This window comes from Ipomoea nil, unplaced genomic scaffold (genome assembly GCF_001879475.1).
Source record: "Ipomoea nil cultivar Tokyo-kokei standard unplaced genomic scaffold, Asagao_1.1 scaffold3256, whole genome shotgun sequence".
Lineage (NCBI taxonomy): Eukaryota > Viridiplantae > Streptophyta > Magnoliopsida > Solanales > Convolvulaceae > Ipomoea > Ipomoea nil.
In genome coordinates, this window is record NW_017619684.1 from 626,854 (window position 1) to 653,358 (window position 26,505).

At 36.7% G+C, this 26,505-nt stretch overlaps 2 protein-coding genes across 2 annotated transcripts in view; one reads left to right on the forward strand and one right to left on the reverse strand.

Moving 5' to 3' along the window:
- The first annotated feature begins 18,043 nt into the window (after positions 1 to 18,043).
- Positions 18,044 to 18,604, forward strand: LOC109169185 (dof zinc finger protein DOF4.5-like). The gene has a single exon (XM_019318048.1). It carries the CDS (start codon positions 18,044 to 18,046, stop codon positions 18,602 to 18,604), a length of 561 nt encoding a protein of 186 aa, XP_019173593.1.
- Positions 18,605 to 21,295: 2,691 nt separating this feature from the next.
- The window catches only part of LOC109169186, a 7,474-nt gene continuing 2,264 nt past the window's right edge, over positions 21,296 to 26,505 (reverse strand). Inside the window, exons 5-10 of the mRNA XM_019318049.1 lie at positions 24,355 to 25,276; positions 23,966 to 24,237; positions 23,395 to 23,828; positions 23,045 to 23,236; positions 22,254 to 22,956; positions 21,296 to 22,172 (exon numbers count right to left, since the gene is read on the reverse strand). Of these exons, the coding sequence (XP_019173594.1) occupies positions 21,296 to 22,172; positions 22,254 to 22,956; positions 23,045 to 23,236; positions 23,395 to 23,828; positions 23,966 to 24,237; positions 24,355 to 25,276 (3,400 nt within the window). The remainder of the gene's footprint in view (positions 22,173 to 22,253; positions 22,957 to 23,044; positions 23,237 to 23,394; positions 23,829 to 23,965; positions 24,238 to 24,354; positions 25,277 to 26,505) is intronic.

The following is a 26,505-nucleotide window of genomic DNA, read 5'->3' on the forward strand; positions in this document are numbered from 1 at the left end:
AAAGGGCATGCTAATGGGACTTCTACCCTTCTACTATATAAATTCATAGTGGTGGGAAGCACTCCCCTCACCGCTCTCCACAAGAAAACCTTCCACTTAGGGGGTGCCTTCAGGTTCCAAATTTTATTCCAAGATGTAAAACCACTGGGGGTATAGTAACGGTTCCCATTAAATCACAGTAATCGGTTTTACTGTATAAATTCCTTTTGGGTCCCCATGCAATACCACATATCATCATAGGCAGGGCTAATTGGTATGGCAGTAATACGCTCAACATCCACAGCAGAAAAAAGCTCATTAAGCAAAGGAATGTCCCAGGTAGAGGATCCTGGATCTATTAGTCCAGAAACTTTAACTTCCCCTAAATGAGGAGGTTTCTCTGACACAACCCTCGGCTCCGAATCACCCAGTAACCACGGATCACCCCAAACCAAAGTGGTGTCACCATTTCCAATCCTCCGCCTGATATTACGAGTAATAAGTCCCTGGGCAGCCATTATAATCCTCCAACAATAGCTAGGATTATTTCCAACCGAGGCATTCAAAAAATCGTATTTGGGTAGTACCTGGCTTTATATACCTTTGCCACAAAGATTGGGGGTTAGTTAGGAATCTCTATTAGGCAGTTAGCATTCATAGCTTAGCATGGCCTAGCCTTTAGCTTTGTTAACTAGTCTTTAGCTTTGTTAACTACTATTCTGTTAGATATCATGTATATAAACTGCTGTACTGTAACTCCCAATTCAACTCAATATATAATACTTCTTCTCACAAACATCATCATCAATCTGGTATCACAGCCATTTTTTTTTTCCCTTTCCTACCTTTGATCCTCGATGGCCAATGCTTCCAGCGCCAACTCCCAGCCGGCCGACGGCACCTCACCGGCGGAGAACCCTCAAGCGATCACTCCCGCCGTCGCAACCACCACGCCGCCGTCAAATGTTCTACACCAGGCACATCATTACGTGTCAATTAAGCTGACTGCCACGAACTATTTGTTCTGGAGAGCGCAGCTTGTACCATTTCTTAAAGGACAGAACCTGTTTGGTTTCGTCGACGGCACATCCGTCTGTCCACCGGAATTTGTTGCTGCGTCCTCCTCCGATGCGCCGCCGGTGGTCAATCCTCTCTGTGCTCAATGGATTCAGCAAGATCAATCCATATTGAGCATGCTTTTCTCCTCTCTTGCTGAAGAGGTCCTGTACCTAGCCATTGGCCATGGTACGTCGCGAGCAGTATGGGTGGCGTTGGAGACGGCACTCGGCTCTTCATCACGGGCGCGATCTCTCAGCTTGTTGTCTCAGCTTCAAAACCTTCGACAAGGGGACTCCTCACCCACGGAGTATCTCAGCCGTGCCCGAGTCCTCGTCGAGCAGCTCACTCAGGCCGGCCGTCCGGTAAGCCTCGACGAGCAGAACCTCCATGTCTTCCGAGGCCTGCGATCGGAGTACAGAGCATTGGTGGCTTCCCTCACGTCCAAAAGTGCGCCATTGACGTTGCCGGAGGTGGCTGATCTCCTCGCAACGCATCAATATCTGTTTGCGGACGACGCATCACCTCCCTTGCCACAATTTCCGTCGGCCCTCTTCACTCAGCAGCCAGCTGCGGCGAACCCTCCCGACGGCAACCGAGGTCGTGGTCGTAACCACAGAGGGAAACGGGGTCGTGGCCAACGCGGACGTGGAGTAATTCGCTGCCAAATATGTGACATCCCCGGCCACACCGCCTTGACGTGTTACCGGCGCTACAATGATGCCCCCGCCGTTCGCCAGCCGCACCAAACCTGGAGTCAACCAGCTCCACCGCGTGCCAATGTGGCGTACCAACAGCATCCTCAAGATAACTTCGCAACATCTCCGTTTAATAATGTATGGATTCCAGACACGGGGGCGAATGCTCATGCCACACCAAATTCAGGAATCCTACAAGACACCGAACCATATACGGGGACCGAGAACTTAAAGGTTGGCGATGGCTAAGGTCTGTCAATTCTGCGTACAGGTTCAGTTTCCATTTCTACCCCGTCTCGGTCACTGTTTCTAAATAAAATTTTACACGTTCCAAAGTTACGTGCTTCTTTGTTATCCGTGCAAAAGTTTACACGGGATAACAATGTTTATTTTGAATTTCATCCCTATTGTTTTTTTTGTGAAGGACCGGGTTACCCACCAAATTCTTCTTAAAGGTCCCAGCGAAGGTGGATTGTACTCTCTCAGTGCTCCATCTCCAGTTGCCCTTTTGTCTGCTAGAACATCAGCTCAAGTCTGGCATAAACGTCTCGGTCACCCGCATATTCAAGTCCTACGTCAGGTTTTGTCTAGTTGTCCAGTTAATAATTCTGTAAGTTCTTTGAACAAAGTCTGTACTGCTTGTCAAATGGGGAAGTCCACTCGCTTTCCCTTGTCACAAGTTACGCATTCCACAACTTCAGTTCTTGAATTAGTCTACACAGATATTTGGGGACCTTCATCGGTCACCACGACTGAAGGTTTTAAATATTTTGTACTATTTGTAGATGACTATTCAAGATACATTTGGTATTATCCGATGAAAAATAAAACAGACATTTATTCAATATTTCCACATTTTCGTGCCTTAGTCGAAAAATATTTCTCAAGTCAAATTAAAAGTATCCAATCTGACCTCGGTGGTGAATACCGAAAGTTGCATTCGGTGTTTACGGCTGCAGGTATTTTACATCGCCAGTCATGTGCCCACACACATGAACAAAATGGTCTAGTTGAACGTAGGCATCGTCATGTTGTGGAGACTGGTCTGTCTCTGCTAGCCCATAGTCATGTCCCACATAAATATTGGCATTTCGCTTTTGAATCAGCAGTATATTTAATCAATCGGATGCCAACTTCAGTTCTTCATAATCAAAGTCCGTACTTCTTACTATTTCATAAGTCACCGAACTATAATCTTTTAAAGGTGTTCGGTTGTGAATGCTTTCCGTGTTTGCGTCCTTACAACACACATAAAATGGAGTTCCGGTCTGTGTCTTGTGTTTTTTTGGGTTACCCCGATTCATTTAGTGGTTACAGGTGCTTGGACAGAACAACGGGGCGAGAATATATTGCTCGTCATGTGCGGTTCAATGAGGATGTATTCCCATTCCAGTACAGCCCAGAATTAACGCCGGAATGTGGCGCTAGCACCAGCCAAATACCGTGGGCATGTGTCCAGATTGCTCAACCCATGATCAATGGTACAACACAGTCCACGTCAATGCCTCGCCCGACCAGAGACTCACCTACCTGCAGCAATGCTCAACCGACTAATGTTATGCAAAGTTCGTCAGCTCATACTACGGATTCTTCTTACCACCCTACCACTTCATCGACAACTGTACCTCGTCCCCGACGGAAACGCTCGCCGACTCGCAAGCATGTTATGAGTCTGCGGGACACAACAAGTCAGCAGCGCCGCCCTCCCCGAGCCATGATTGCCTCCGTTGATGACGATGAACCATCCTTCCACTCTCAAGCGGTCAAAAGTCAACACTGGCGAAATGCGATGGATGCAGAATTTAATGCACTACTACAAAATAACACTTGGACATTAGTACCTTTTTGTAACACAATGAATGTAATAGGTAGCAAATGGGTGTACCGCATAAAACGCAAGTCTGATGGCACAATCGAGAGGTATAAAGCTCGCCTGGTGGCCAAAGGGTTCAACCAAGTTCCGGGCATTGACTATTCAGAAACGTATAGTCCGGTCGTCAAACCGGCTACGGTCCGGCTTTTATTAGCCTATGCTGTGTCCAACAACTGGGTTATGAAACAGCTGGATGTTCATAATGCGTTCTTAAACGGACACATTACTGAAAATATTTACATGCGGCAGCCACCTGGGTATGCCAATCCGAGCTTCCCCGATCACGTCTGTAAGCTTCAGAGGTCGTTGTATGGCCTGAAACAGGCCCCCCGGGCGTGGTTTACAAGGTTGCAAGAGTTCCTGGTGTCAGTTGGGTTTCGGCCTTCTAAAACTGATGTTTCCCTATTCATTTATGATTCTGGCCAAGTCCGTATTTATATCCTGGTATATGTCGATGACATTCTCTTGTTAGGGAATGATGATTCGCAGGTGATGTTCATATTGAAGCAACTTGCCTCGACGTTCAAGATCCGCGACTTGGGGCAACCGCGATTCTTCCTCGGCATTGAGGCTCTATACACTGACAGTGTAGTACTGTTATCTCAACGACGGTATATGACTGAACTGCTTCGCAAAGCTGGGATGGACTCCTGTAAGCCGCTTTCTACTCCCATGACCGTCACCACGGCAGCTAGTGACGTTACTTTCTCTCCTTTGGATGATCCGACTCTCTATCGCCAACTAGTTGGTTCTCTTATGTACTTACTGATCACGAGGCCAGACTTGTCGTTTTCAGTCAACCGATTGTGTCAGTTCATGCACAATCCTAAAGAAGACAACTGGGCTGCACTTAAGCGTGTCTTACGCTATGTGAAAGGCACGCTATCTCTTGGGCTTCGACTTGCAGGTTCAGTGTCTCCTGTGGTTCATGCCTTCTCAGACTCTGACTGGGCCGGTTGTTCAGTTGACAGGAAATCTACAGATGGCTATGCGGTGTTTCTTGGACCCAATTTAATCTCATGGGGCTCAAAGAAACAACGGACTGTCGCTCGCTCCTCCACCGAGGCTGAGTACAAAGCCCTTGCAGATGTCTCCGCTGAAGTGGTTTGGGTTCAGTCTCTTCTAAAGGATCTAGCTTTGGCCTGCCCCACGAATCCCGTACTTTGGTGTGATAATCTGGGTGCGACCTATCTCTGCTCGAACCCGGTGTTCCATGCATGGACCAAACACGTAGAAGTGGACTATCACTTTGTTCGGGACAAGGTGGCGTCTGGTGCTCTTAAGGTAAATTTTGTGTCTACTCATGATCAACTGGCCGACATTTTCACCAAACCACTGTCCGTGTCTCGATTCATTGATTTACGGTTCAAGCTTGGCGTCGTGCCGTGCCCGCCTTCCGCTTGAGGGGGGTGTATTAGGCAGTTAGCATTCATAGCTTAGCATGGCCTAGTCTTTAGCTTTGTTAACTACTATTCTGTTAGATATCATGTATATAAACTGCTGTACTGTAACTCCCAATTCAACTCAATATATAATACTTCTCACAAACATCATCATCAATCATCTCCAGCCCTGCTTGCCCAACATAGCTACATTGAAAGCTCTCAAATCTTTGAAGCCCAACCCCCCATATTTCTTTGGTATACTCATTTTATCCCAGGCAAGCCAATGAATCCCTCCCCCATTCCTCCCATTGCGCCACCAAAATCTATTCATTACACGCTCCAGGTTCGTGCACAACGAGTCAGGCAATAGGAACACACTCATAGTAAATGTTGGCATTGCCTGCGCAACAGATTTCAGCAATATTTCTTTCCCTGCCCGAGACAAAAGCTTCGTATTCCAGGAACCAATCCTCTGTCTCACCTTATCCTCCACATGTGCAAACATTGCACGCTTATTCCTCCCCACAAAAGCCGGTAACCCTAAATATTTTCCAAAGTTTACCGCTTTGTGAACCCCAAAAATCGCAGACACCATGTCCCTTTCTGCTTGCTGAGTGTTCCTACTAAAGCAAATATTTGATTTATGATAGTTAATGGTCTGACCAGATAGCTCCTCATAAAATGAAAGACACCACTTAACTGCCTGTGCCTCACCAACATTCGCCTTAAAAAACAAGAGACTGTCATTCGCAAAAAAGAGATGTGACAGAGCAGGAGCCCCTCTTGCCAATCTCAATCCATGCACGACACCTCTATCCTGATTATTAATTATAATTTAATTAAATTGTCATAAATATATCTTTAGAAGAAATCTTATATTTCTCAATTTCATTAATTATATTAATTATAATTTCCAAATATTGTGGCAATTCCTATAATAATTTCAATAATTATATTAATTTTAACATTTGTTCTCTTCCAATATTTAAATACATTACCATAATGTTACCATAATAATTACACAAAATAATGAAAGAAAAATTATGAGAATAATTACCTTTAATAAAAATTAAGAAATTATATTAAAAAATAATCTATATATTAAGGTAAGTATAATTTATTTTGTGCCAATCATATTATATATATTAAGTATAAAAATATATATGTATGTAAATTACCATTACCATAATAATTACACCGAAAAAGGTGACAATACATAATTATTAGGCAATAATATTAATAATTAATTATTAAGGTAAGTATAATTGATTTTGTACTAATAATATTATTATACATTAATTACTAATAATATTGTACTAAAAGCAAGGAGTCTATATAGTACAACTCTTTTCTTAAAAGTTAAAAAGGACAACTCCGGAAGCATTGGGTGGCTGCTAACTATCAATCACCCTACTTTTATTTTATTTTATATTTATTTATTCTAGGAAACCTTAAAAAGAAAAAAGAAAAGAAAAGAAAAGAAAAACTTGTACCAATAATTTTACTCTAATCATCCAACCATGATATACGACATAGTACAATGTAGGGGAAACGAAATAGATTTGAGATGATTGCATTCTTTGTATTTAACAAACTGTAGCATGGCATCAGACATCAGTCGTGTACTAAATTAAAAAATAAAAATAAAATATCAAGATGGTCACAATAGCAAGCACTCAAAGGATCGGGAGCTACACAATCCTTAATTGTCTTGCATGTCAAATCATTATTCTTCTTTGCTTCACCACCACTCCAAATACATGCAATCATTATATCAACTCACAATATTAGTGTTTTCACACATCTAATAAGCATATATGTTCTCACTTATATTTTTAATGTAGACTCTTAAAATATATCATTGTGAAGTTGAAGATATGATTTTACCAGAGAAATTAATTTAATGTCGGTATATGATATACCCACAGTAAAATATTTTATGGCAATAAGAAAGCTATAAAAGATGAATGGACTTACATGAAGCAACCACCAACAGAAGGAAGAGACTTGAAAATAGTTTGGAACTTGGAAGACATGAAGAATGATAATGGTCTAAAGAGATTAATAGTGATGATAATATATATATTGGTTAATATTTTGACTGAATTGGTAAAAAAAGATATACTTTTGGTAACAACTTAATTGGAGGAATTAATTAAGACAAAATCGTTGGTGTATATTACATTATTATTATTATTATTATTATTATTATTATTATTATTATTATTATTATTATTATTATTATTATTATTATTATTTAAATTTGGATATTACACAAATGCCGTTAAGTTTTGGGGGAAAAATTTGAGAACGAGGATTTTACTTATATATATATATATATATATATATATATATATATATATATATATATATATATATATATATATTATAGATCCTTTTTATATTTTTCCACAACGCCACTTCTATTAGCAACCCCAGCCGCACTCGTGATCGAATCTCGGGATAGCATAGAAGATGGGTGTTTGCACATACTAATCCCGAGTTTGCTATACAGTTTAGTCAGACATCGATGTCTTGAATCAACCCAAAGCTTCCTTTGTGCCACAAATCCATAAAAATTATGATCTCTATATCGAACACTTGAACTAAATCGCCTTATTGACCTCAAAATCATCTTCATTTTCTCAAACACTCCCAACAAAATCTGGTTTTTATTTATAATTGACTAATTAACTGAAAATAAAAAAGAATAATTAGCTGAAAATGAATATGACATTACTAATTGACTGAAAATATAAAAGAAAATGAATATTAATAGTTGAATGCAAATAAAACAAAATGATCCATAATTGACTAATATGAAAAAAAAATGGTTAGATCATTGCTTTTTAATTAAAAGTAGACAAAAAATAAAATTGGACTTTAATATTTCAATAATAATATTATACATTATAAATAGTAAATGCAAAATTTTTTTTGAAGTAAATGCATATTTTAAACAATAGTAAAGGTAAATTAAAAATGGAACAGAAATATTTTAATAATAATAAGGAAAATGATACTTTTTCCCCCTGAATTATATGTTCATAGCACATTTCCCCCCTGAATGATTCATGTACGCACATTATCCCCTCAATTATTCTAAAAGAGGTGGTTTTCCCCCTTGATATATTAAATTGACATTTTTGCCCTTAGAGCAAACATTTTATTTATTTCCCATCTCCAACAAATTATTGCTTATACGTAGGGATGACCACAGTTCAGTTCGAACTGAACCAGATACTATAGCAATCGAATTGACCACAGTTTATTAAAATTATGAATCGAAAAAACTGAATCCTGGACCGTGAACCGGCAGTTCCGGATCCGATTCACAATTTTGAACCGTCTTTATTTTAAAATATTATTTTTTATTTTAAAATAGTCTAAATCCAACAATAAATGTATTTTATTTTATTTTAGTTCAGAGCATGAACTGGCTGTTCCGGTTTGTGATCTTAATAAACTCTAAATATCAGGTTTCGATTCTAAATTGTAATTAGAATATTTCAATTTGGTTGCTATAGTGTGTGTTTGATTTGAACCAAATCGTGGTGATAATTTGGAGTAAATATGTCCATTTAACATTTTAGGGGAAAAAAATAACCACTTGAATAATTCGGGGGGGGGGGGGGGGGGGATACTTTGAGTATATAACTTAGGGAGAAAAATTACTATTTTCCCATAATAATATTATATATCATCAATTAAAAATGGAACGGAAATTAAGTAAAAATATCATTGCATATGATATTCTAATTGACTAAAAAAAATTGACTGAAAATGAATTTGATATTACTAATTGACTTAAAATGTAAAATGATCGCTAATGGACTAATATTATAGAGAACGAACACATTTGCCTAATTTATAAAAAAAAATACTAAACAATAATAATTAAAATCACCAAAGTTACAACACAACATGCGTATATCAAAACACATAAATGATCCAAATCACATTTTCAATTGCACTATATAATATTTGATGTTCTAATTTAAATATTATATATCGATCCAAATATTCTTAGTATATTATAACAAATTCATTGCACGGGCGAAAATACTACTTCAATATAATAGTGAATTAAAGCTTTTGTAAATAAACATATTAAATTATTACAGAGTACTTAAATATATTTACCTTATAGCTTCATCCCCTTAAAATAAATTTTGTGAAGATAGAATAATATTTCATTATGTTATCAATAATAATAGTCAAAGGTCATGGAAGAATTAAGAGAGGTTGTTATTGGGGATGGAAATAGGTCAGTCCTAGTTGTTATATGATACATTTTTAATATACTAAATGTACATTATTTGTGTACTAAATGTACATTATTTGATTGTATATATAAAATAATGTACTTTCAGTACTAAAATAAGGGGAAGTTTGAAATTACAAAGAAATTAACATTAATTACTAATTTACTATATTAAATTTGGATTCAGGAAATTTAAATTATAATCGTAATATACATTGAAGAACAACAATGCAAGTTGTGATGAAGAAGGAGAAAAATTAATTTATTACGCATATTTTGTTAATTATGCATAGATTACAACCTGTTTACCATTTATTGTTGAGTGTTTTTTTTTTTTCCGTATAAAATGGCTCCAGGTTATTAGAGTTTTTCAATTTATTATATTCCAATTGCAAATTAAATTAACTTTGGAGTGATGGAACAAAGTAACGGAGTTGGGTAAAAATATCACCGCATCTGATATTCTAATTGACTAATTGACTAATTAACTGAAAATAAAAAAGAATAATTGGCTGAAAATAAATATGACATTATTAATTGACTGAAATACCTTTTTTTTTAATATATTTTTTTATTCTCTATTTCTGGATAGCTCAATAATCTTTGCAGAAAGACACTACTCATGTATGGGCTAGAAAATTAAACCATGCATCTATCGCACGAGAAGCGCACCGAAACTAAGGATGATTGTCGATCTTCAATTCACTCCTGGTTATCGGGTTTCTTGGCGGCGGCGGAACCAGTAGAGCCAAGTTTTGCAGGTTGTCCGCCGCCGCAAAACTGCAGATTAAAAAGAATTGATTTTCGATCTTCAATTCCCCCTTTCAGGAAATTGAAATTATATTTTTATATATGCATTGAAGAAATTGCAAGTTGTTATGAAGATGATAACAATTAGAGTTAATGAACAATTTGGTCCCTCAATTATTAGTGAACTGTTAATGTAGCCCCTCAATTGCTTATTCATCAATTTGGTCTCCGAAAATAATTATTTTTAGTCGATTTAGTCCCTCATGCCGTCTTCCGTCAATGGCCGGAGGGACTAAATCGACTAAAAATAATTATTTTCGGGGACCAAATCGATGAATAAGCGATTGAAGGACTACATTAACAATTCGCTAATAATTAAGGGACCAAATCGTTGATTAACTCTAACAATTAATTTTATTATGCATATTTTATCAATTGTGCGTAGATTCTGAGTTTATTCCGTATAAAATGGCTCTAGTTATGTAGAGTTTTTCAATTCATTATATTCCAATTGCAAATTAAATTAGCTTGAGAGTGATGGAACAAGGTAACGGAGTTGGGCTAATAAATATTGTTTTGGGAATGAGTTGATAGTGAATTGGATGGGGGAGGGGGAGAGAAAAGGTATGCAAATTACCCTTTTTCTCTCATCATTAAATGCATAGAACAATAAACCTACTTTTAAAACGGTGATGAGAACAGTACATTACATATTTTTATCCAATTCTTAAAATCTATATCAAATTGTCACCATCTTTTACGGTGATGGGAATGGTGCATTACGTATTTTTATCCAATTCCAAAAATCTACATCAAATTGTCACCCTCTTTAATTTTTTACAGAGAAAATATATTTTTGATCCTGTGACTATTCTGGTTTTGTTAATTTGAGTATTTGACTTTAAAAACTTACAGTTTAGTTTCGTAACTATGCAATTTTTATTACATTTGGTCCTCCTGGCCAAATCGCCGGCTAAATATTACTAGAAAAACGTAAATGCTTTTAAATTGTTTATCAATGGGTTAAAACAATCATTTGAAGTTTTTTTTTTTTGGAAATGGAGATGCAACGCAGTGTTCAGGAACGAACAAAAGGACCCGAATAACAAAGTAGCTTTGATACGGAGCCAGCTGACGGTGATACGAAAAGCCTTTGAACGCCACAAGTGTACATCCACAGCCTCGTCGAAAGACAGTGATACCACCTGGAGTACACACGGGTGTATAACCCTGCACACGGATGCTTCCTTTGTCTTGGAAAACCTGCCGGCAGGCTGCAGTGGAGTCTTGCGGAACCAGAGGGGCGACTGGATGAGAGGGTTCAGCTGCATGATGAAAGTAAGCAACGTTACAGAAGGGGAACTTTGGGCGATCTACCTCGGCCTGAAATGGGCTTGGGAGATTGGTCAAAGGAGATTCAAGATGGTCACGGACTCCCTACAAGCGGTGCGTTGGCTTACTGGAGAGACGGAACCCCTAGGTCACTGTGGGGATTTGGTAAGATGGTGCAAAGATTGGCTCAAGAAAGATTGGATTGTCGTCATCGATCACACTCCTAGAGGGAACAATGCAGTTGCAGACGAGCTAGCCAAAATGGCGCTGAGGAAGCATTGTGACTGGATTGAGATTAATATACTGCCTGAGTGCATTGCGGAGCTGCTAAGGAGGGACAGGGTGCTCTTCACTGCTGACACATTCGCTTAGGCTCGCTGGGTTCACCCAGCCCCCTTCATTCCAAATATATATATATATATATATATATATATATATATATATATATATATATATATATATATATATATATATATATTAAGTTACGCACATAACATTCAATATAAACATTAAATGAAAATATATCAAACACACAAAACATATACTATGCACACAAATTAAAATTCGACTCACCACAACTAATGATTTTCAGAAAACATGATTCTATTTGTCGCAATCAAAGCAACAGTGGGAGCTAAGGACGAACTAACACTTAACAACAACACAATTGCGGGCAGAAAGACACTACTCATGTATGGGGTAGCAAATTAAATCATGCTTCTATCGCACGAGAAGCGCACCGAAACTTAAGATAATTGTCGATCTTCAATTTATTCCTGGTCTAAAACACAAATGAAAAGCACTCAATGCACAAAACAAGACCCAAACAGAATACGAAGCTAATGGGCGGAACAATACACACATTGATGGAGAGTTTGAAATTGCAAATAAATGAACATTAATTACTAATTTACTATATTAAATTTGGATTTGGAAATTGAAATTATTTTCGTAATATACATTGAAGAAAATTGCAAGTTGTTATGAAGATGATAACAATTAATTTTATTATGCATATTTTATCAATTGTGCGTAGATTACAATCATGTTTACCACTTATTGCTGTGTTTTTTTGTTTTTTTGTTTTTTTTTTTTCCATGTAAAATGGCTCTAGTTATGTTGTGTTTTTCAATTCATTATATTCCAGTTATATTGAAAATTAAATTAGCTTGAGAGAGATGGAACAAGTCAACGGAGTTGGTGATTATCATCCGCCATTGTCGCCCGTTAGGAGGTTGAGAACGATGGAATACCTTGGCTCTCCTCCACCAAGACAATGTCCTCGTTGTTAATTATTCCAACGACATCAAATTTCGTTATTTTAACAACTACAGCATGAATCAACCAAGGTATTACTGTCGGACATGCAAGCGCCATGGCCACTGGACTCATGGTGGCATTCAACGTGACATCCCCATTGGCAGAAAGTCCCACAAGGGAAGGAAATCTACCAACAGGTACGAGAATAAGAGGGTTCAACCATCTCCGCCTCAACTCCAACTAACCATCTTGTCCACAAGCAAATGTGACTTCACTAGCTTTCGGTACTTTGGCGCTTCCTCCGATGGCGACACCTTATCGCGTTGAAAATGGGTATCTGAATATGGTAAACCCAATGAGAACTATTGAGCCACCATATATCTCAAGCCAAAATGCTTTCCAGCCTACAACTAGGGATTATGGTTCAAGGACACAAAATTTCTTTTTGAACAATAATGATGGAGCTAGTTCATCTAACTCCATTCCATTGAATGTCTCCGTTGACAGCCGCACCACCGGTGGATTCACAAATGTTGGTTGGAGTTCATTTATAGGGAACCTAAATGATTGGTTGGACTTTTCCCGTAGCTTTGATCCATCAATATGATGAGTTATATGTTAGTGCTTGTAGAATTGAACTCGTGACCTTCTTGTAGGGAATAATGTTCTACACACTTGGCCTCCCCTTTTGGTAGTTTGCACTGGAGAGGTAGTTCTCAATTGATCTTGCCCCTATATGTATATATAACGGTATACGAATATTTTTCACGTTAATTTTAACATGAAGTGCACGCACAAATACTATGAACATAATTTGGGGATTACATATGATTTTATAAGTTAGATGCAGATTATATACTATCGGTCCAAAATTACTCAAATATCATTAATTATGTGATTTTCAGAAGAGAAAGAATATCTTTAATGAGAGTTTTAATGTTAACTCTTAAATGCATGTTTCTGTAATAATTTCTCTTGTGCCATGAATATATGGTACATTTTTAATATACTAAATGTATATTATTTGTATACTAAATATACATTATTTGATAGTATATATGTAAAATAATGTACTTTCAGTACTAAAATAACGTACTCTCAAATAATGTATTTTAAGTATATAATAATGTACCGTAAACATATCAAAAATATACTTTTATTTATGATCCACACAATAATCGAGTAGTGGGGGGTTGGGATAATAAATATTGTTTTGCGAATGGGTTGAATGTGAATTGGTTGGGGAGGGAGAGAGAAACGGTATGCAAATTACCGTTTTTCTCTCTTCATTAAATGCAGAATAATATACCTACTTTTAAAACGGTGATATGAATGATACATTACATATCTTTATCCAATTCTTAAAATTTACATCAAATTGTTGAATCATAAACACAAATAGTACGTATAGAATAATTGGATACTGAAATGTCGCGCACCTACAAAAGGAGGAAAACTGACTTTGGAGAGTCCGATTCTCTATTATTGAAAGTCAGTCTATCCAAGTCTGAAATACATTTTTTTTCTTTTTTTTCATTTTTTTATTCTCTATTTCGGGAGAGCTCAATAATGTATGGGGTAGCAAATTAAATCATGCATCTATCGCACGAGAAGCACACCAAAATTAAGGATAATTGTCGATCTTCAATTCACTCCTGGGTGTCGTGTTTCTTGGTGGCGGCGGAACTAGTAGAGCCAAGTTTTGCAGGTTGGCCGCCGCCGCAAAATTGCAAATTAAAAGGAATTGATTGTCGATCTTCAATTCCCCCTTTTAGGAAATTGAAATTATATTCGTATATACATTGAAGAAATTGCAAGTGTTATGAAGATGATAACAATTAATTTTATTATGCATATTTTATCAATTGCGCGTAGATTGCTGAGTTTATTCCGTATAAAATGGCTCTAGTTATGTAGAGTTTTTCAATTCATTATATTCCAATTGCAAATTAAATTAGGTTGAGAGTGATGGAAACAATAGTTATGTTGTGCAATCGTGTGCACCATGCATGGTGCACACAATTGCAAAACGACGTCATTTTGACTAAAAACACGCGTCACATTTAAAAAAAAAATTGTTTCGATTCCCCTCAACAACATTATTGTGGATATATAGTTATGAATTTGTGGATATATAGTTATGAATTTATGGATATTTAGTTCATTCATTGTGGATATTTAGTTCATTAGTTGTGGATATTTAGTTCATTCATTCTGAATTTTGTGTTATTCATTCACTGTGGATATATAGTTATGAATTTGTGGATATATAGTTATGAACTTGTGGATATATAGTTATGAATTTGTGGATATATAATTCAAATTATGCACCAAAAAATGCTATTGCCGGGAATCGAACATGATTTTTTTTTTTAAAGTGGGACACACGTTTTTAGTCAAAACGACGTCGTTTTTGAAAGTGTGTGCGCCATACATGATGCACACGGTTGCACAACATAATTTGTGTGTGGGAACAAGGGAATCGAGTTGGGCTAATAAATATTATTTTGGGAATGGGTTGATAGTGAATTAGTTGGGGAGGGAGAGAGAAAAGGTATGCAAATTATCGTTTTTTTCTCTTCATTAAATGCACAGAACAATAAACCTACTTTTAAAACGGTGTTGAGAACAGTACATTACATATTTTTATCCAATTCTTAAAATCTACATCAAATTGTCACCATCTTTTACGGTGATGGGAAGGGTGCATTACATATTTTTATCCAAATCCAAAAATATACATCAAATTGTCACCCTCTTTAATTTTTTAAAGAGAAAATACATTTTTGATTATGTGACTATTGTGGTCTTGTTAATTTGAGTGTTTGACTTTAAAAACGTACAGTTTAGTTCCGTAACTATGTAATTTTTAACACAGTTGGTCCTCCTGATCAAATCGCCGGCCAAATATTACCGAAAAAACGTAAATGCTTTTAAATTGTTTATCAATGGGGTAAAACAATAATTTTAAGTTTTTTTTAAAAAAAAATTTGTTCGGATATTTGGAACTGAATTTCAACACAAATAAAAAACATTAAAAATATATTAAGTTACGCACATAACATTCAATATAAACATTAAATGAAAATATATCAAACACACAAGACATATACTATGCACACAAATTTAAACTCGACTCACTACAACATGATTCTATTTGTCGTTGTGAACAAAGAAAATTGAACTATATTTAGAAGGAAAAAATTGTAAAAAATGTCACTCTATAATATGTCAATTATCAATGTCACCCCTGAATTATGAGCGGTGTAAATGTTGCCCCTCAATTATTAAAACAGTGCACATATAGCCCCTCCTGTAACGGACATGTGGTTCCCCGTTAGTGTATGACACCGTTAAGTCGGAGTAAATATGTAATTTAGTTGTTTTTTTTCCTCACTCGATTCGAAGTACCAGCGATGGACAGCGGTGGGGAACCACAAGTCCGTTACGGGAGGGGCTATATGTGCACCATTTTGATAATTGAGGGGCAACATTTACACCACTCATAATTCAGGGGTGACATTGATAATTGACATATTATAGAGGGACATTTTTTACAATTTTCCCTATTTAGAAATTCAAAATTCTGGTTACATGTCAAAATCAATGCGGTGTGGGTACAAAATCTTTGGATGTCCTCTGAATCTACAATTTGATGCCTTGAACACTCCACCATTGAAGGGCCTCCGGTTTTAAGTGGCTTGATCTTCAAAGAAGGGCTTGTATATATATCTTGTTCTTCTTGAAGGGCCTCCGGGTTCAAAGCTTGATCTTCAATGGAGTTTTGGATCAATGGGCATAGGCATGATCATTATGGAGGAGAAGCTTTTACTTTCAGGATCACATTTTTATTGTGATATCTGAATAAGCTTCAAAGCTTTAAGATATTTCTATGAGTTTTACCTAGGATGTGTGATTACATAGAAATGAGAGCTCCTATTTATAACTGTAGGATAGAAGAGTTTTGATAGGTTCAAACTCTTTTGATATTATCTAATTAACAAATTAGATAATATCAATATTATCCAAAATATTTTAAATATATTCAAATATACTAATATTGATAAATAATCAATATTTATCAAAATTTAAGTGTCTACAAATGCCCCCTCGAGACTTTCTTGTACACCACTTGAGAGCATATAACACTAGAAAGTATGTAGTGCAAGAAAGTCTCGACACTACAACTTAAAGATATAAGGCCGTTTCAACTCGTGCCAAGGAGCCTTGAAAGATATGAGGCATTTTCAACTCGTGCCAAGGAGTATCATTTAGCCTCCTCCATTTCAAATTTCATATGGGGTTTACCCCCATACCGGTTGAAAGTGCCTATGAAGAGATAAGAGGCAGAGCTGTCCCACCGGGCGTGCCAATTTGTGAACAAAGAAAATTGAATATAATATTTAGAAATTCAAAATTCTGGTTACATATCAAGTATCAATGCGGTGTGGGTACAAGATCTCTGGATGTCCTCTGATTCTACAATTTGATGCCTTGAACACTCCACCATTGAAGGGCCTCCGGTTTCAAGTGGCTTGATCTTCAAAGAAGGGCTTGTATATATAGCTTGTTCTTCTTGAAGGACCTCCGGGTTCAAATGACTTGATCTTCAATGGAGGTTTGGATCAATGTGCATAGGCATGATCATTATGGAGGAGGGGCTTTTACTTTCAGGATCACATTTTTATTGTGATCTCTGAATAAGCTTCAAAGCTTTAAGATATTTCTATGAGTTTTTCCTAGGATGTGTGATTACATAGAAATGAGAGCTCCAATTTATAACGGTAGGATAGAAGAGTTTTGATAGATTCAAACTCTTTTGATATTATCTAATTAACAAATTAGATAATATCAATATTATCCAAAATAATTTAAATATATTCAAATATACTAATATTGATAAATAATCAATATTTATCAAAATTTAAGTGTCTATAATCGCAACCAAAGCAACCGTGGGAGCTAAGGACGAACTAACACTAAACAACAACACAACTGCAGAAAGACACTACTTATGTATCTATCGCACGAGAAGCGCACCGAAACTAAGGATTAATTGTCGGTTTTCAATTCACTCCTGGAGTCGTGGGTGATGTGGAAGCAAGGACCAAAAGAGGCACAACCAAATGGTCTGAAGTCTGAACACTACACACATTAAGGGGAAGTTTGAAATTACAAAGAAATGAACATTAATTACTAATTTACTATATTAAATTTGGATTCAGGAAATTTAAATTATAATCGTAATATACATTGAAGAACAACAATGCAAGTTGTGATGAAGAAGGAGAAAAATTAATTTATTACGCATATTTTGTTAATTATGCGTAGATTACAACCTGTTTATCATTTATTGTTGAGTTTTTTTCGGTATAAAATGGCTCCAGGTTATTAGAGTTTTTCAATTCATTATATTCCAATTGCAAATTAAATTAGCTTGAGAGTGATGGAACAGAGTAACGGAGTTGGTGATTATCATCTGCCACCGCCGCCGCCTAGGAGGTTGAGGATGACGGAGTACCATGGTTCTCCTCCTCCACCAAGACAATTTCCTCGTTGTCATTCCAACGACACCAAATTTTGTTATTTTAACAACTACAACATAAATCAACCAAGGTATTACTGTCGGACATGCAAGCGCCACTGGACTCATGGTGGCATTCAACGTGACATTCCCATTGGCGGCAAGCCCCACTGGGGAAGGAAATTTACCAATAGGTACGAGAATAAGAGGGTTCAAACATCGCCGCCTCAACTCCAACCATCTCGTCCACCGGCAAATGTAGCTCCCGTAACTTTCGGTCCTTTGATGATTCCTCCGACGGTGACACCTTATCGTGTCGAAAATGGTTATCTCAATATGGTAAACCCAGTGAGAACTATTGAGCCACCATATAACTCAAGCCAAAATGCTTTCCAGCCTACAACTAGGGATTATGGTTCAAGGACCCAAAATTTGTTTTTGAACAACAATGGTGGAGCTAGTTCATCTAATTCCATTCCATAAAATGCCTCCGTGTACAGCCGCACCACCGGTGGATACACAAATGATGGTTGGGGTTCATTGATAGCGAACCCGAATGATTGGTTGGATTTCTCCCATAGCTTTGACCCATCAACATGAAGAGTTATATGTTAGTCCTTGTAGAGTCATTTAATGCTTAATTTCCTTTGAGTACTACAAAAGAAATTAAATTTAAATGAAAGGTAGTTTTTTATTTAGGTACTTAGAGGGTTAAACAAGTAACATTTCATGTCACCTCATGTACCGTATTGATTGTTAAATAAATTAAATGGCTTTGTTTTAATTTACTTCACCTTAATTTATGTTATATTTCATGAAGCATATGTGCGAATGTGAGTGTTTAGTGCGTAGCATGTCAACACACATGCAGTGTGCGCGTGTGTATGCGAGTGGCATGTGAATATACAACCACATATGCTTGTTTATAAATGTATTCTAATTTCTTAAACTAGTAAGTAATTTTATTTTTCAGTATTATATTATCTTTAAAGAAAAATAAAAGATAATTTCTAGTTTGGGTATTAGCGGTAATCAATTTCATAATTGTAAACTTTAATTTATAGTTCCCCCGTTAAAGTAACTGTAGGCATGTGATTTTAGAAAAAAACAAACTTACTTTGATATCAACATATAAATAAATAAACACAGGAGTTTTTAAAGAACAAACTTAGTTTTGTTGTCATTTTCCCGCCCAAACTTTGATAGTCTATACGATAATTATTACGGTTAATTGATTACGGTAACACTCCAATTCAATGGTTAACCCATTTTAGTCTCCAATCTTTTTTCCAAAATTTAAATTTATTACAGTAAAACTGTAATCTTTACTTCTTAAATTATAAAAATATTATTTTGGAATCCAATATGCTAGTAATCCTCCCCAATATGCTGGCAATCCTATTACGTTACTGCTATAATAATAAGCTAACAACCTAACGCCATAATTACTTACCTTAATTATTATTATTATTATTATTATTATTATTATTATTATTATTGTTATTATTATTTTTATTATTATTATTATTAAATCCTCTTTAATATGGTGGCAATACTATCAAATTATAATAATTATTTTACAGCCAAACGCCATAATTACTTACCTTAATAATAAAAATAATAATCTATATATCTATATAAAAAAAAATTCTCCTATTTTATTTTCCTCGACTCACAACTAATGATTTTCAGAAAATATGATTCTATTTGTCGCAACTAAAGCAACAGTGGGAGCTAAAGACGAACTAACACTGAACAACAACACAATTGCAGAAAGACACTACTTATGTATCTATCACACGAGAATCGCAACGAAACTAAGGATTAATTGTCGATCTTCAATTAAATCCTGGAGTCCTGGGTGATGAACATTACACACATTAAGGGGGAGTTTGAAATTACAAAGAAATGAACATTAATTACTAATTTACTATATTAAATTTGGATTCAGGAAATTGAAATTATATTCGTAATATATATTGAAAAATTTGCAAGTTGTTATGAAGATGATAACAATTAATTTTATTATGCATATTTTATCAATTGTGCGTAGATTACAATCTGCTTACCATTTATTGCCGTGTTTTTTTCCGTATAAATTGGCTATAGTTATGTAGAGTTTTTTAATTCATTATATTCCAATTGTAAATTAAATTAGCTTGAGAGTGATGGAACAAGGCAACGGAGTTGGTGATTATCATCCGCCACTGTCGCCGGTTAGGAGGTTGAGAACGATGGAGTTCCTTGGCTCTCCTCCTCCACCAAGACAATGTCCTCGTTGTCATTCCAAGAACACCAAATTTTGTTATTTTAACAACAACAACATGACATGGTGGCATTCAAGCGCCACTGGACTCATGGTGGCATTCAACGTGACATCCCCATTGGCGGCAAGCCCCACAAGGGAAGGAAATCTACCAATAGGTACGAGAATAAGAGGGTTCAACCATCTCCGCCTCAACTCTAACCATCTTGTCCACGAGCAAATGTGGCTCCACTAGCTTTCGGTACTTTGGTGCTTCCTCCGATGATGACACCTTATCGCGTTGAAAATGGGTATCTGAATATGGTAAACCCACTAAGAAAGGCACTATTCATGTATGGGGTAGCAAATTAAATCATGCATCTATCGCACGAGAAGCGCATGGAAACTAATGATAATTGTCGATCTTCAATTCACTCCTGAGTGTCAGGTTTCTTGGCGGCGGCGGAATCAGTAGAACGAAGTTCTGCTGGTTGGCCGCCGTCGCAAACCAACATATTAAAAGGAATTGATTGTCGATCTTCAATTCCTCCTTTTTAAAAAACTTAAAATGACCGTTTTACCCCAAAATCCACAAACCACATATGCTTGTTATGTTTTATCTCCTTCATCTGATCTTAAATTATTGTCCATACATATCATTATAAATGTATTCTAATTTCTTAAACTAGTAAGTAATTTTGTTTTTCATTAATATATTACTAGTGTTTGACCCGTGCGATGCACGGGATGTAAATTACATAAACATTAATTATGTTTATGTTATGTTAAAAATTGGTTGAAGCAATACAGTAAGAATTTGGTATATATAATCATTCATTATATTTGGGAGATCAACAAAAACCATCTCAAAATGGTATGTTAGAAATAGTATAAAGGTGATGGTAATATAAAAATAATACATTAGAAAACTACAAATTATTGAAAACTTCATGATATACAACATTAGTGGTTGAGGTTGTAGTTGAACTTGAGTCTTTTGCTATCAATATTTTGAGGCCGTCTGGATTATTAACCCGAGATGCAGCTACGTACAACTGACCGTGTACAAAAACCGGTTTCTTTAGTACTAAACCTACATGGGTCAACGTTTGGCCTTGACTTTTGTTTATGGTCATCGCATATGAAAGCATCAATGGGAATTGCCTTCGTTGAAACTTGAACGGCAATCTTGGATCCGAGGGTGCCATTGACATTCGGGGGATTAACACTTTTGTACCTTTGTTGGGACCAGTCAGGATCTCGCCTTCAATCACATGATCTGCTAGCTTTGTGATTATCAACCGAGTTCCATTGCACAAACCAAGTGAATGGTCAATATTTCTCATTAACATTACTGGTGATCCGATTTTCAAGGTCAGTGTATGATTTGGTAGACCTGAAACCCGAATGCTATTTAGAAACTCCGGTGTGTGTACGTCTCCAAATATACCGTTATCGCCATCGGCTTTGCATACTGCGTCTGAACTATAGTATGACCTACTTTCGGCATTGTGCAACTCAGTCATATAGTCATTAACAGCGTTGACAACGTCGAGCGTCGGTGCTAATATGGCACGACCCAACAGGTGCTCGGGGTCAGTGTTCCCACTTGCAAACATAGGAAATGTACTGTGCACAATTGCTTTAATGTCGTCCCCCCCGGATGATACTAACATGTGCGTTGGTATTTCAATTTCTGCAAACCCGTTATTCTGGCCACCAAGCTTCCCATCGCCAATATTGGTAATCCAGTCAGCAAACTCTTGTAACGCATGCCGGTTTCCACCATTTGGTACCGAGCTGAGCCTGAGGTTTTTAGTCAACCTTAAGACTTTTCAAGTATCCCATAGGTATGATGAATTGATCGCTGAAGAAACAATGTCTTGCCGTGTACCTTTGGGAACTACTGGAAGAATTTGACGGAAATCTCCACCCAGTACAACTGTTTTACCACCAAACGTCTTCATTTCACTATTAGGTTCTACAAAACGCAACAAATCCCACATGAGTCTATCTAAAGCTTCAAAGCAATGTTTATGCATCATGGGAGCTTCATCCCAAATTATCAAGCTCGTCTTGATCAACAACTCAGCCAGGTCGCTACCTTGCTTAATGTTACAGGTAGAGTCCTCATTTATTGCAATAGGTATTGCAAACCTCGAGTGTGCAGTCCGGCCACCTGGTAGCAACAAAGAAGCTATGCCACTTGAAGCGACATTTAAAACGATTTGTCCTTTGCATCTGACTGCAGCTGATAACGCTCTCCACAGGAAAGTCTTTCCTGTTCCACCATAACCATAAACAAAAAATAAGCCACCCTTCTTGTTCTCAATATCTTTGATAACAGTATCATATATGAGACCCTGTTCTTCAGTTAGTTTGGCACAAAGGACCTCAGAATCTGCCTTCAACTGTTCCGAATCGTACGACAACTCTTCAAAAACCAATCGATTTTGAAACAAACGTGAATTATCAGTACTTGGTGTTGGCATCGGGGGGTAGTCTTTTAAAGACTTGTTTTGTTGACCCAACAGGTTTTCCAGTTCAATTAATGCAAAGTTCTTTTTCTCTTCCTCTGTTAAGACCAAATCTGTTAAAGTAACACCATCAAATTAGTTATAACTATAATCTAGTAAAAATGTTGGAAATTTTATTGTATACTAAAGAAGTAACATTACCTTGTTGTTTTAATATTCTCCTTTGATAATGTTGAGCATCTTCAGACAAATGCTCCCACACTTGATTCCAAACATTTTCGGGTCTAATAATTGATGATGATGTTAGTAAGACAACAAATAGCTTCCTCAATGAATGCGCACTTGACCAATAACTTGCTTCATTTATAGCATCAATGTACTCCTTATCATCGTCTAACAATCCATGAGCATAACACGCATCTCTAAAGGTTAAGTACTCAACACCGTTAACTGTCCTAATATCTTTGTAACTTGTCGGACCACGTACTATGTTCAATAGACACCTCAAATAAATATTTCGCCTGAAGCTGGAGGCACATAGAATATTCTACCAATTGAGGAACCCTTCTTTCTTGGATGCCATTCACGGATGTCCTTCTTCCAAACAAATTTGGTAGGCATCTCGATATACGTCAGTAGACTTGCTTCTTTGAACTTCTGATTGGCTACAAACCATGCATTAAACATACTTTGCCCAACAGTTTCCCTATTGAGGACATTATCAATTGTATCATCGTCTTGGAAAACAACTGACTGGCAGTCCGGCAAGTGAAAGCTTAATCGCTCAACCGGGGGAGTTCTGTACTGTACTTCAAAACTAAACAACCTCCATGTTGCCTCACATGCAGATACGTACCTGCAATCATAGTTCATGTTTATCTCATCGACAATCTCATTACCAGCTCCATCGATCGTAGCCTTATAAAACTCAGCAGTGACCCGGTCGTTGCCCTTGTTTACGTACTTGAATAAGTACTTGATTGACCTGGATTGGTTACACCATTCAACATTAATATGTGATTTGTATTTCAATAGTAAGTACCGATTATGTGGTACAACATATCTATTATCCAAATCTATTCCATTTTTTTTATTGTCCCCTTATCATCCCTCCTTCGATACAACGGGTAACCATCTTGGTCAAAATGCGATGCATCAATGTATCTTTTTGGAAAATGCTTTGAACACTTGCCATTTGCCATGCACGGGGATTTCATTCGGGCAGCACCACATGGGCCGTGCAACATGAATTCTCCAACATGTTTGTAGTATTCATTCTCTGTCACCTTGTCGGGGATCTCGGCTGAAATGATCGTGTCCATAAAGGCCGGGTCAGCAAATTTGTTGTTCGCTTGAAGGAATAGTAATATGTGAGCATGCGGAAGACCACGTTTCTGGAACTCAATTGTGTATATAACTGTCAAGAGTGTATTTATATTGTCAGTTATACGGTTACTATATTAATTATTAAGGAGAACAAAAACTTCGTTTGAATTTCGTTACACACCTACCTTTACGCGACCAAATAGTTTCCCATTTTTTATTTCCTTTATTAAACAGTCTAGCTTCATTTTGAAAACACGGCAAACAATGTCCGGGCGATCTTCAGCTTTCAAGTTTCTTTTCTCCAAGAAGCGTTCTATCTCAGGCCATTTAGGATTACATGTAAATGTAATAAAAAGATTGGGATAGCCTACAAATCTACAAATTGCCATGGCGTCTTGGTAATTTTGTATCATGTACCTTGCTACTCCAGTGAAACTTGATGGTAATATGATTCTTTTACCTTGAGAACTGGGTTGAACTTCACCTCGCGTCAGCGCATCAGAGAGTCCTTTGTAGGCCTCACACCTCAAAGCTTTTTTATTTAACCGAATATAGTGTAACCTCGAAGATTCAACCATAGTATATGCATCAACCAAGAATTGCTGGAATAACCTTTTAGCATACATTATAGTTGAGATCTCATTTGATCTTTCGTGTATACGGAACGCGAAGTACTCTCTTTGTGAAACACTCTTTCTTGAAAAGTCTTTTTTAGTACCCTGTGTAGCAAAATGTATATCTTCCCTGAAACCATCCTCTCCATACGGAAATAATATTGGGTATTGCAATGGTAAATAAGCTGGGTTTAATTCACTTATTCGTTTCAGGACTCCTGATCTAGACTCGACAATAATATCACGTTGTCCCATGTAAGGGTCTATATCTCCAACAATGAGAGCGGCAACCTCGGATGTAGTTGGAAGCGCATAAGTTCTGGCATCTTTGGTCCTCTTCCCTATTAATCTCATTCTTATCTGAGTTTGAGGATTAGATTCAATAAACGACTTGGCCATTCGGAATGACTTAACCAACACATTGTGTTCATCTAGCGTTTGCTTAATGTCGTGTACTACCTCAACATGCAATGTAGAACCATTGTTTTGCGCCCTAAACAATGAAGAATATAAAATATTAGATATTCCGTATTCAGACATGATCTAACTAAAATATAATTGATTAACACAAAGCAGTCTACCTCAAAGAGTTGAATCGATTTTCTATCTCATTTTCTGTATCGTGAATGTATAACTGGGCAAATTTAGGTTGAATGCCAACTGAAGGGACTAAGCTCCCAATGCGATGAAAATTTTGACCATTAATCCGGAATATAGGCCGGTGATGTTCCGTTGTTAATAGTTCTATCAATTTTGCCACCCATGGACGTGAAGCAGAACATGTTGTTGTAGGACCGTATATTCTTTAAAAAACATTTGTTTTTTTCACTGGTTGTAAAGAATAGGTCATGCAACTTCTGAGGAGGCTTGTCATTAATGGCAACTTTATCTTCCCATTGACACAACATGCAGAGTATTTTGGATTTTCAGAGCCCTTCGAATTGCTTGACCGTTCATTGTACCAAAAAAACGAATTACAATGCTCGCAAACATAATCTGGATCACCAATATCAAAATAATAACCTACCAGACCGCAAAAAATGTATTAGTTCGTATGTAAAATAATAATGTAAGATAGTCCCTTAATACAAACAGAAAACGTTCTGGTCATAGCATATCACAAATGAACTCACCATTATTTGGGGGCGTATTGTCCTGTAACGGTTCAACAACTTCCTGAAAATCATGCATTAGATTTCGGCAATGCTCGATGGGTCAACTCTCTGGCTCTACAACGACTATTTGCATATTATTGTCATTTGTAATACAACTGTTACTTGCAAACCCTAAAAAAACAATATGTAATTAAAAGTCAATATGATTACATATTTACTTAAACATTATAACTGCATAAATTTAAAAATCTATCATTCTATCCCTCGATTTATGTTTATACCTATTTGCGAATTTGGTGTTCAGTTTAAGTCGAATGTGCAAGTTTGACGGTTACAGGTAGGTGTTTTGCCGTGGTCCTCATTGACTGTACCGCAGTTTGCTATAATATAACATATATTTTAGTCAAAGTTTGTTAGAATAATAATTAATCGATTTGACTATACACTCTTATTACAATATTTATTTGTGTTTGTTGAAGTTCATACTATTTGCTACGTTGCTAGATGGCATTCTGCTACTCAAATTTTTCGTTGATGTAGTATGTATTCTCCTTCGTATCGGAGAAGAAACTGTCAAAAATGAAGGAATAACGACTATTATTAACAA